Below are 12,566 nucleotides of genomic sequence, written 5' to 3'. Positions count from 1 at the left end.
TGTATGTCACAGATTATTGATTAATGGAGCCGAACAGGAAGTCATCCTTGCTAATTAGAACAAAACCACAGCATGAAATTTGACCTTCCTATGTCAGCACAGTTATGACTACACGTTAATTTCAAGAGAGAGTTAGATTTAGCTCATAGGTTAACGGAATCAAGAGATATGGGGAGAAAGCAGGAACGGGGTACTGATTTTAGATGATCACCCATGATCATATTGAATAGCGGTGCTGGCTGAATAGCGGTGCTCGTAGGCTGAACGGCCTACTCCTGCACCTATTTTCTATGTTTCTGTGTTAATATTGGGAGAAAAATATTACAACTACAAAGCTGCTCAACTATTTTCTCTTCATTCACTGGAATAATGATGATACAGGTTGCAGATAGATAAACAACCTGTTACCGCACCCTGTGGTAAATAGCTTCCATTACCACACAGCATGAGTTTATTGTCACCACTTCCTGCTGTTATTTAGTCCAGAGACAGGATTTGTTTTTCTCCTAATATTGATTCTTGATAGGCCAGGCTTATTTGTTTGAAACTTTGTATGTGGGTGAGTATGTGGGTAGAATGTTTGAATAACCGGGTGCTCCACGTAAGAGCAATGGCTCACTCACTGTGCTAACTTTATTGTACAATTCATTAATTTTCTCTCACTCTATCTTTTTATTTCTCTCTCTCTCTAGGGCAAGACTCCAGAGTGTTGAGTCATGCAGGATGGTGAATGTTTAAACTAGAAAGCTTACCATGGCAACATGGGTGGAGGGGAAACCTATCCCACCGCGGAAGAATACCTTGAGTGACGTGAATGATGTCAGTGAGATAAAGACTCCCTGGGCTCGTGGAAGTCCTCTTTCAGATGCAAGCAATAAAGCCCTGGACCCAACAACTCCAACTTCTCATATATTCGATGAAGGCAAACTGAGTTACAATTTGGGTTCGGTAACCAAGACTTTAATAACCCCAAAACCCAGAGTTTCTCCAAGACCATTTTCCTCAGAAAAATCCTCTGTGCCATTCTCACCTTTCCGGATCACACAAGCACCTGCTGCACCCTCGGAGCTTAAGAGAGTAACTTCGAAAGTTACTCCATCAGGGAAGCTGTCTGCAGCTACAGGTGATGAGGAAGCATGGTTCAGGGGCACAGCAGCAAAGCATTCACTAGCTGCTTCACCACTCTGGTCTTCAGGTTCTTCATATGGACCTGAGAGCATCAGTTACGTTGGGGCTGGTGATTCTCAGGGGGATAAAAACATGCTTCATTTGCCTTCAACACCAAATCTCTATAATGTTGCAGCTTCCTCTTCCAGCGTAGTCTTGAATTCGGAAAGTATGGCAGACGAGGAGAGAGACTATTCCAAAGCGAAGGCAACCACATTGGTTATTTTGGAAACTTCTACTCAGAAGTTAAAATCCAACAACTCCATTGAAGGTGACTCAAAAGCTGGGAAATGGAAGAGCAGAGATGGACCAAAGGATCTCCAGATGCCAAGGACCTCAAAACCTTTTACGTTGCCTAAACCATCCTTCCGTTTTGGGAAGTGCACCTTAAGTGCCATTCAAGGGATCGGGACGTCAGATCCCGCAGCGCCTCCTCTGAGTGTTTTGGAAAAGTTGGACCAAAGTGTACAACAAGACACAGACAACACAGACAAGGAAAGGGACATTGCTGACACCTCATTTCCTCGCAGATCCCATCCAAGGAAATCCAGGCCGTTATCTTCGTGGCTTTCTGGAACGACACTTGACCAGAAATCAGAAACCCCCATAAAACATGATGAAAATGCTGCTTCTCCTGAAAAACCATGGCTTAAAAAGCCCAGGCCTCTGTCCATGGACCTAACCGCCATGTTTGAAGCAGCAGGGTCCACGGTTTACAAGAGAAATACCAGCCCGTTGGAGGAAAGCAAAGAGAATGTCCCCGTCATGCAAACGCCAGGTGCTCTGTTCTCAGGGACCAAACTCAAAGCAGAAGGGTCAGCAGCGGAAATGGAGATATCCAGGTCTCCCACGTCTCCTGATGACCCTGAAAACAAAGGAAGGAGTTACCTGTTTGCTGTCAAAGAAACCGTTAATAGCAATCCAAAGATAGATATCAGTAGAAAAGATTACAAGGGTCTTGTGTTGTCTGAGACAAAAAAAGAAGAGGAAATGAGTTCAAGAGAAAGCAAGACACTGTGGCACAATGATAATAGTGACAATATAACCAATGCAGCATCCAGGAAGGAGGAAAAGGAAGAGAGAACGTTCACTACCTCATCAAAAACTAAAAAGGAGAAATTGGAAAGTAGCCAGGAGCAACATAAAAGTTTGGCAAATAGGGAATTGGATAACATTTCTAGTCTGGAGCCTGCTCCAAATGATGAAAATCCTGGTTTGGGTTCAAATGATCGAGGACCGAAAGGGAATAGAACTCCAATTTGTGGTGGGATGATTAAGAGACGCATCAGTCTTCTCATTAACAACGCCAGCAGCAGCCCAGCAAAAACCGAGGGCACGCAGGCCGCCGGTGAGAAGGAGAAGATAAACATCTGTGTCAAGCAGCAAGTCCAAAGCTTCATTTCTGAGAACAAAGAACAAGTCCAAAGTCCCCAAAGACGGTCACTTCCACCTCGACCACTATCTTCAGATATAACCAAACTGTACGTTAGTTTAATTTGTGATGTTTACTTCGTCTGTGTTTAAAACAAAATGCATCCCATGTCTGTCATTGTTTTCAGTCCAGCATGCTGATACATGCAGGTCGAATTCATCGTTAATCACACACTGTTGAGTCTAGGCACAAAGCATTTCTTCTCTATTCTGTTCAAACTGAAGAGAAATTGCCTACACTCCTCGAGGGCAGACACACACCTTCAGATTCAGACATCTGTCAGGAGTTGCACACAACACTTCACCAGACTGATATGCCTAAGTCTCTTGTTCTCGCCATTGGCTTTCTTTTAGAAACATAGAAAAATAGGTACAGGAGGAGGCCATTACAAGCTGCTCTAAGAATCCATCTCGGAGGCACTCTACACACTCTCTTTCTTGGGGTCCTGAACCAACCTGATTTTCCCAGTCTACCTGCATATTGAAATCCCCCATCCCTACAGTGGCATTACCTTTGTTACATGCCAGTTTTAACTCCTGCTGCAACATACACTGTACATCTGGGCTACTATTTGAGGGTTTGTAGATAACACCAATTAGTGTCTTCTTGCCTTTGCAATTCCTCAACTCAATCCACAGTGTCTCTACCTCGTCAGTCCCTATGTCTTCCCTCGCAAGGGTCTGAATTCCATCCCTCACCAGCAGAGCTACCCCCCTTCTCTGCCCACCTGCCTGTCCTTTCTATAGGATGCATAACCCTGAATATTAAGTTCCCATGCCCGATCCTGCTGCAGCCATGTCTCAGTAATCCCCACAATGTCATATCTACCAACCTCTAACTGAGCCTCAAGCTCATCCACTTTACTTCTTACACTTTGCGCATTCATATACAGTATTTTTAATTCCTTACGCATCTCACCTTTCACATCGATCCCTATTACACTTGGCCATACTCTCCTATCCCTTTGTGAGCTTTAATTCCCGTTAATTCTGGGGTCATTAGCTATCCCTTTACTCCCGTCCCTTTAACTCCGTCCTTGATTATCCCATTTGACACCCCACCCCCCTTATTTAGTTTAAAACCACCTGTGTAGCAGTGGCAACCTGCCTGCCAGAATGCTGGTCCCCCACCTGTTAAGGTGCAATCCGTCCCATTTGTACAGTTCCCCCTTACTCCAAAACAGATCCCAGTGGTCTAAGAATCTAAATCCCTGACCCCTGCACCAGTTCCTCAGCCACACATTCAGGTCCTGTATCTCCCTGTTCCTGCTCTCGCCCGAGGAAGTGGATGCAAACCGGAGATAACCACCCTGGAAGTCCTGCTTTTTGGCACTTTTCCGAGCTCTCCAAAGTCACGCTTCAGAATATTCATCCCCTTCTTTCCGACATCATTTGTGCCAACATGTACTACCACTTCCGGCTGTTCACCTTCACCCTTGAGGATTTTCTGCTCTCTGTCTGTGATGTCCTGGATCCTGGCGCCAGGGAGGCAGCACACCATCCTCGAATCCCGTCTGTTGCCGCTGAAACCCTGACCGTACCTCTCACAATGGAGTCTCCAACTACCAAGGCGTTGCCTGACGTCAGCCTCTTTGGTTTTGGCTTAACAGCACTTTTTGCTTCCCAAGCCAGTGCGCCGCTCAGTGTGTTAATGTCTTTTCTCCCGACAGCTTCTAAGTGGGTGAACCTGTTCACAAGAGGTACAACACCCGGGGACCTTTGCATTCCATGTTTCCTTTCCTTTTTCACCATCACCCACCTTCTCTCATCCAGTGCCTTAGGTGTAACAATCTTACTGTAGGACTTGCCGAGGAACAACTCAGTTTCCCGGGCGAACCTGAGGTCATCCACTTGCTTCTCCAGTTCCCCAACACGGCCCTTCAGGAGCTGTACCTGGATGCACTTCTCACATTTGTTGCAGCAAGAGGCACCAGCGGTGTCCTTGACCTCCCACATACTGCAAGCATCGCACTGAATCAGCTTGCTTGACGTCTCCTTCTTTCGTCTCACCCGCTCCAGCGTTTGGTGTGGCGTCCTCCCTCAGCCTCCTCGCCGAAGACTTGCAGCAAGAGACTCGCACCTTTCTCACAGAGCACTTACCCTCGACAGGGCTGCACCCAGACAGGACCGCACGCACCCCTCGAGCAAGTCTTGCTTATATCAGATGCTAAATTGCCTAATTGTCCAATTTACCAATCTTCCAATCTTTGCCCAATGACCTTGCCTCAAAAGTCTCTCACCGCAATTTCCCTCATTGCAAATGCTAGCCTTGTTTACAATGCAGCTGGAATACATACAAAACACTGGAGTAACTCAGACCCTTCTTCAGATCCGAAACGTCACCTATTCCTTGTCTCCAGAGATGCTGTCGGACCCACTGAGTTACTCCAGCTTTTTGGGTCTATCTTCGTTTTAAGCCAGCACCTGCAGTTCCTTCCTACACATGCTGGAATACATGCCTGATTCTTCAAGAACTAGTCAGCTGTCAGCGACCGAAGGATTGGTGACGGGATCTAGGGAGTGGGCAGGGCCGAAGATGTCCTGGTTAAGTTGCTCCTGGTCCTGGCCAAACTGGTCACGGCGCCAGGCGGAAGAGGGCTTTGCCCGAGTCAGATGCTTGCCCCTTTTCCGGGGTTATGTCCGCTCCCGGGTGGTTTTAGAGAGGGACATAGTTGTATAGTAGTTATTTAATATAGCTGTAAGGATTGTAGCATAGATGTTTGAAAATGTAGATAATTTGGTGGATTTTGTACTATGGTGGTGGGTGTGTTACCAAGGTTTTTTTTTTTTCTGGTTTTAGTATCGTGATCGTAATTAAATAAATTGTTTTTGATACAAAAAAAAAGAACAGGTCAGCGGACAGAACCAGGTTCTGAAGCTCCCAGTACCTGATACAACACATCAGGGCAGTAATACAACACATCATTCCACTCTGCGCAAAAAGCAGAGCTTCGGCAGCAGCAGAGCCTAGAGCTGACTAATCCATCATCACGTGTTATGCTTTCTGTAAAAACCTGTCTTGCATAAAGCCCTGGCTGTATTTGTTAAACCATTCACATGGCCAAAGGAATGCATTTACTTGTTGAGTTAACAGATTTAATAACCAGCTCCTCACTCCCTTTTACTTTGTGGTTACGACCTCACGATCAATAAACAAGACCCCTCTCCCATGTGTCGATGTAAAATTATTTAATAATTTTTAATTTGAATTAAATGTTATGCCAGTTTTCTTGTTTTCTTCCATTATGATGTTTGATGTGAAGAGAGGTTGTACACCACACACACCCTGTATAATCAATAGTCGCCCAACTTGGACACCACTCAGATACTGCATTGGACACCACATTGTGCCTCCACACAGCCAAGTTCCAGCATGAAAACACATCCCGGGTTCCGCCCAAATTCTGCTGTTTTTGCCGCAGATTTTGTAAACGACCTTTTGTCGAGTTGTTGCTTCTTCAGTAATTGCCCCTCGTGCCCAGACTTGCTCAGCAGTAACCTTCCCTGAACGAGATTAACAGAATCTAGTTACTCTATACGTAAACGATCAGATTGGCGTGGTCATAACTGGAACATTCTGCCTTTGTTCACTCACTGCCTTTTCTTACAGCAGCCTGGGGTTTGTGTGTTGGGGAATGGCAATTGTAAGAACACAGCCAATTACTCTGTGATTGTCACATTGTTGTGACAATATTTTGCCTCCAAATCCTAGTTTTTAAGAGAAGAGTCTGACAACTATACTCTTTTTTTCTCAACAGTAGCACAAAATGACTGATCCTGCTTAACCAGTTCTTTGTTAGCCATTTCTCTTAGTAATTGAGTGGAAGCTCTTTCTAGCTTTTATTCCAAAGGGCTATTACCTTTCAGATAAATGGCTTCAATTTTAAATTTGTTTGATTCATAATTTCCTGAACATTTTCTCAAAAGGTTTGAGACTCGAGCAGTTGTCGACGGTGGCCGTTTGGAGAAGCAGGTGGATATGACTGTCTTTTCATCTCCAGAATATTCCGTTTTTCAGAACGCTCAAGAACAGAGAGGGATGGAGATCATTGAAAAAGAAAATGAAGTTGAAAGAGACTCGGTAATGAACTTGTGCTTTTCACTGGACTGTCAGGCCATGGTAAACCCAGTAAAGCAACAAAATCTCTCTATTGATGTCGGCTGCTATATTGATGCAGCCCAGCTCAGCTGGAACAATGAGCTTCATTCATTGACTGAAGCAATTTGGATTTATCAAAATGCCACAAGTTAACACAGTGACCTTGCCATTAGATAGGGATATTCTTGAATGCTCAACAGCATAATCTGTGGGAGGGAACGTTCCTGTGCTGGTCACGTGTGGTCCATTGGGTTTGACGTACGACACACAACAGGAAATCTATGGTTTAGTAATCCCCACAAACATTTCAAATTTAACAAAGAGCAATTGTTAGAGAACATCTTTTGAATCATTGAAAGTCATAATTTAAATACTATATGTTTCTAAACAGGAAATGGAAAATTCACTTAACCCACTTAATTTGAAGTCTTGATTGAATTCGCCAGCTAAAAAACTTTCTCAAGTGATGTTACATTGGGTGTTCAGTGCTGTTTCATGAATTCACTTCTCATCTTCAATGCTTTTCAATTTTCAAATCCCCAACATCTGGTCACCTGGGATTTTACTTGCTGCGGCTGCCATCTAATGTGAAGAACTCAGGTTGTAAAGCTCTGAATCCCATTTACTATCCAGATTCCATTCACTAACGGGTGGTGTTACAACCACATGAATTGGTCATGGTCAAAGGTTTCTGGTGAGGCCAAGGGGGTGGTGTTTGCGATCAACATTGTTGGGAGAGATGAATAGAGTACTGTGATCCAGTTCATAGTTGTAGTCTAATTAACACTCTGAACGACATGGCTCTCAATCCTTTATTTTGCTCCCCTTTTATTTTGTTGTCCCTTTGCCTTTCCCACCTAATTGTTGTTAGGTGGGAAAGGCAACATTGTTCCATTGTTAGGTGGGAAAGGCAACATTCCCCTGCTCCATTGTTGAGGACAGGAGGAGCAGTTCGTGGGAATGGCTCCCATGCAGATTCCCAGCAAGCTGCATGCCAGTGTGAGTTGGAAATGGATCACTCCGACCTCATTGATGCTAGAACCACAAGCACTGGTGCAGGGGAATTAAGGGCGTGCTTTGTCCATGACTGAACTGTCCACGTCTTGTGATTGAGTTCAGTGGTAGACCCTCCGTGCCTCAGTTAGAACGTGGTCTGATCAAACTTTGGTTCACTCATCCTGATCTCACAGTTTCTTATGTGGAATCCCTCTGAGTTTTTTCCAATAACTTCATATTTCAATGTCTTTCTGTATTTTTTGTTCTCACCCACGCACACTATTTACTGGATTGTTCATCAGGGCATTTATACAGCTGAATGCTGGCCCCAAACACACTTATTCCTTAACAAAACTATCAACATCTCTACACTTGCTACCTTTTCACCACGTTACCGTCTCCAGTTTCATCAGTCTTAACAATCTGTCATGTGTATTCTTATTGAATGTCTGTTGTTGAGCATCGGACGCCTCCCACTGAGTCTCATGACCAGTTTTTGTTTTCCTTCTCTTCCAGGTAGGAAAAGGCCAGTTGCATGTGGCGGAGCCGGAACCAGAGTATATTTGGAGCAGACTTAATTCAGTGAGGAAAGTGAGGAAAGCTTTGGATAAAGGGACCACCGAAGAGGAAACCAGCTTGGAGAAAATGATCATGCCAAACGATGCCGGGAGGAAGAGGGAGATGAAGATTGGGACCAGTGCGCCTGAGACCATTGTTGCTTCAACAACCAAACTTGGTTCCCAATGTTCAGACAGACAGAAATGTGAGCCTGAACCATTGAAGTCTGAGTTGCTGGTAAAACCTATCAGAGTCTTCGTAGTTGAAAGTGAGACCCAACATCAAAGGGTCCCAGAGATAATGGACTGGGAAGGTTCTTCCAACTCGGCAGATTCCCACTTTGATAAAGGGAGAAGATCGGAACAAACTTCCAAATCCGGACCAAAGAGCTACTTGGCTATGAGAGCAACAGTTCGAGTAACACAGGACGAACTCGAGAGCAAGAATACAACATCTTCTCGGGTTGAAGATACACCTTTAGAACGGAAAGAAAAGATTTACTTTGAAACAGAGGAACAATCTGATTCTGGGTTTTACTCTGGAAAGATCACTGAACGAAATGTTCCCATTTTGCTGCCAGCTGGAGGTGACGAGAAAGTTGGTGTCTTGCAGAAGGTCTGTGAGGAAGCAGTCTGTCCCGCACTCCCAACTACCTCTGCAGACAGGGTCGATGTCCAGAGCACCAGGAGGTCAAATGTTGCAACAGGTCAAACAAAACTTAAAGAAAATGTTTGTGGTGTAAGGAGACGCTGGAATCAGCCACATCCAACCGAGAATAACACTTCATTAGCTGCACCAGATTCTGATATCAGTAGGATGGAGGTGTTCAAAATGGTGCAAGTTCAGCAGTCGATACTCAGCTCAGCAAAGCCCGGCTCGGATAAAGTTGGAAAGAAACCAGTGAAAGTGACTCGGCACAGCTCCTTCAATAACCCAGGCATGTTCCTTTCAAAACCTAGCACCAGGCATCCTGACTTAAGAAAATGTGATGACTTGATCATCCAGGACCTGCTGCTGTCTGCCAGATCCAAGAAAGATCCAAAGTGCCGGGACAATATTGAAACTAAACATTGGTTGCAAGATGAGGCAGCTTCAGATTTCTATTGGAAGGCCCCATCAGAGGCAGGAAGGGATGAGAAAAGCAAGAAGGTTTCTTCAGAAGTCAACGCTGATCAAATGTATGGTTCTTCAACTGAGGCTGGCTACAAGAAGCACAGCTATGTTTTAACTGATTGGAGGACAGACAGCTTCCGTGAAGAGTTCTCCAAAGATTACCCCAAGTTTTTCACCCCAGAAAAAGCAAAATCGACTTTGTTGACTGAAGAGTTTCTTGCCAAGCCATGGACCGACAGCATGGAGGATTTGTCAGAGGAGGCCCATGTTACACCAACTGTGCAAAAGTCTAAAGGGGCAGATGTTGAGAAACCAAGAAAGACCAGGGGCAGTTCGTCAAGTAAATGTCACAATGTTTTAGACCTGGATGTTTTTATGGCAGAATACAGAATAGAAAGTTCAGCGAGGAAAATTGAAGAACCAACTAGTTTTCATTACCAGAATAAGAAGAGCGACCACCATTCCAAAGCACTTCAAAAAGATCATGAAGAACATGGAAGCCCAAAGTTGACAAAATCTGCTGATCTAGACGCTGGAAAATCATCCCTTTCAGGCAAAAGGAAAAGTACTTCTGATAAGCTGATTAGAAAAGCTTTGCATCGCAGCAGTATCCTTGACCTCGATGCCCTGATGGCTGACTACACGAAAGAATCAACAAGACCTGCTGACATGTTCTCCAAAAGACATCTGGATCCAAACTAACCAGTGGCCTGTCACCTGGTGTAAAAATTCAGGAAACATTTTCACCTCTTTCCGAAGAAGTGACCTTGCCACGAGGTGATCAAGTAAAGATATATCACGCTGCAGAACTAACAATGGATGCTTATGATGGTGCAGTCAGTGATGTGAAAAGGTTCTCCAAAGAAGAGAAGAAAGCAGGCAGACCATCCTCCACCGACTATGAGCACAAGGAGTTGAGGAAGTACGAGGGTCTCTCAGCCGGCCAGCAGTCAGAGGGTGAACGGGGTGGGGACCCCAGCCCAGTGCTTCCTGTCAGCAGACGGCCCCGGCACGAGAGGAGGAAGAGTAGACCATCCTCTGCTTGTGTCGGGCACAGGGAGGTGCAGCAGCCCAGTGTCCCTGCAGAGGGACAGAGAACAGAGGCTGGCAGAGACAGAGGGGAGATGATACCCAAGTATGGCCAGGGGGAGATGATACCCAGCGGCAGGGAACCAGGGAATGAGGAGGGAAGGTCCATGACTCCTATGGAGATGGGCCACCCACATCAAACACCAGGAGGGCTTTACTTGGATCCTGAGACGAGAGGCTGGGATTATTTGGCTGGTTCAAGGAGATCTCTGCATGGTTCTTTATATAACGTACTGGAGAAAGAAAAGATTGTTGAACAGTCAGTAGATGACGAACAGCGTTCAGAGGTGAAAAGCGGAGTAACAGGAGATGGGGAACATTCCGCCCAGAATTCCCCCAGGATAATGAAGAGCCATCCCAAAGATACTCGCCACTCGGTTTTAGAGGTGAAGAAACCACGGTCTTCGGCAATCCCCAAGAATCCACAAAGGGCAGCCGATGGGCCTGCAGTGAACCAGGAAGGCACAACAGCAGACTCCAAACCCCACAGAGGCAGAAGGAGCCACTCCTCTGACCGGGTACACAGCCGTAGTCCAGAGCTTTCAAAGCTTAGGCTGCCATCATCAGGGGAGGATAAGTCGGTGAGTGGCCTTGGAATAATATTCATTGTGGCAGCATCTAAACCCGTTATTTTAATGTTATCACTTGAAGGAACCAGGATGTTAAACTTTTGCCAGTGGTAATAATACTATTTTAGTTTGATCACGGTTGATTCTGTAACTGATTGAAAATATAGCATTCTATCATTAATGACCTGAATGTAGTAAAGATAAATTAAAATTGTATGTGGCAGAACTTGTAACTTTGGAATCTTTACATTGAGAACTGGATTCCCCACATAAGCCGGGTTTAACTAAGTTCCCAGAGCTTTCAGGACCATTATGTGCAGCAGTATAGTTTAATTTAGAGATACAGCGTGGAAACAGGCCCTTCAGCCCATCTAGTCCATACAGGCCAGTGATCACCCATTCATACTAGTTCTATGTTCACCCACTTTCTCATCCACGCCCTGCACACCAGGGACAATTTACAGAAGCCAATTAACCGACAAACTGGCACATCTTGTGAATGTGTGAGGAAACCGGAGCACCTGGAGAAAACCCATGTGGTCACAGGGAGAATGTACAAACTCCATACAGACAGCCCCAGTAGTCAGGATGGAACTCAGATCTCTGGCACTGTAAGGCAGCAACTCGACTGTGCCGCCCTCTGGCCTGAAGATCTCCCACATATATACTGCTCTGAAATCCCAATCCGGGTTCCTTCTTGTTTCTCCTCTCCGTCCTCCTATACCTTTCCCCAATATCTGCCTCTCCTTCCCTTCCTTCTCCTTTTCTCCCTGACTTCCATCCTCCTCTTCTTTTACTTCCCTTCCCTTTCACCCAAGCTGGTTAGTTAATTTAGTTAGTTTTGTTAATTTGCAATAAGCTGGTTGCAATTTGGCTTATCTTTGATTTGCACATTGGCGTTGCCACCCCTTGTGTACTAACACGCACCTTTGCCAATTCTTTCAAGAATCTTTTTGCCACAGTGTCTTCATAAAGTCCAGCTGGGTGTTACTGTGAAAGTGTTGTGAACAGGCGTAGGCTGCTGTTGCCCAGATTATCAAAGATGATTTTCTCGCAACCCCGCCATGTTGGATGTCACCTACTTCACCGCTGGCTCTTATAGAAACATAGAAAATAGGTGCAGGAGTAGGCCATTCGGCCCTTCTAGCCTGCACCGCCATTCAATATGATCATGGATGATCATCCAACTCAGTATCCTGTACCTGCCTTCTCTCCATACCCCCTGATCCCTTTAGCCACAAGGTCCACATCTACCTCCCTCTTAAATATAGCCAATGAACTGGCCTCAACTGCCTTCTGTGACAGAGAATTCCAGAGATTCACCACTCTCTGTGTGAAAAATGTTTTCCTCATCTCGGTCCTAAAAGATTTCCCCCTTATCCTTAAACTGTGACCCCTTGTTCTGGACTTCCCCAACATCGGGAACAATCTTCCTGCATCTAACCTGTCCAACCCCTTAAGAATTTTGTAGAATCTTCTAAATTCTAGCGAGTACAAGCCGAGTCTATCCAGTCATTCTTCATATGAAAGTCCTGACATCCCAG

At 45.2% G+C, this 12,566-nt stretch overlaps 2 protein-coding genes across 6 annotated transcripts in view; both read left to right on the top strand.

Annotated features, from left to right (window-relative positions):
- Positions 1 to 10,066, top strand: part of LOC129709477 (uncharacterized) — a 51,318-nt gene extending 41,252 nt beyond the window's left edge. For all 5 annotated transcript variants that reach the window (XM_055655892.1, XM_055655894.1, XM_055655896.1 and 2 more), the window contains exons 2-4: positions 693 to 2,648; positions 6,526 to 6,679; positions 8,210 to 10,066. In XM_055655892.1, coding sequence (XP_055511867.1) covers positions 754 to 2,648; positions 6,526 to 6,679; positions 8,210 to 10,066 — 3,906 coding nt within the window. In that variant the 5' untranslated portion in view covers positions 693 to 753. The remainder of the gene's footprint in view (positions 1 to 692; positions 2,649 to 6,525; positions 6,680 to 8,209) is intronic.
- A 113-nt stretch (positions 10,067 to 10,179) lies between these two features.
- Positions 10,180 to 12,566, top strand: part of LOC129709478 (uncharacterized protein KIAA1671-like) — a 78,993-nt gene continuing 76,606 nt past the window's right edge. Inside the window, exon 1 of the mRNA XM_055655898.1 lies at positions 10,180 to 11,034. Within this exon, the coding sequence (XP_055511873.1) occupies positions 10,180 to 11,034 (855 nt within the window). The remainder of the gene's footprint in view (positions 11,035 to 12,566) is intronic.

This window comes from Leucoraja erinacea, chromosome 25 (genome assembly GCF_028641065.1).
Source record: "Leucoraja erinacea ecotype New England chromosome 25, Leri_hhj_1, whole genome shotgun sequence".
Taxonomy (NCBI): Eukaryota; Metazoa; Chordata; class Chondrichthyes; order Rajiformes; family Rajidae; genus Leucoraja; species Leucoraja erinaceus.
This window is presented reverse-complemented; position numbering and strand designations above follow the sequence as displayed.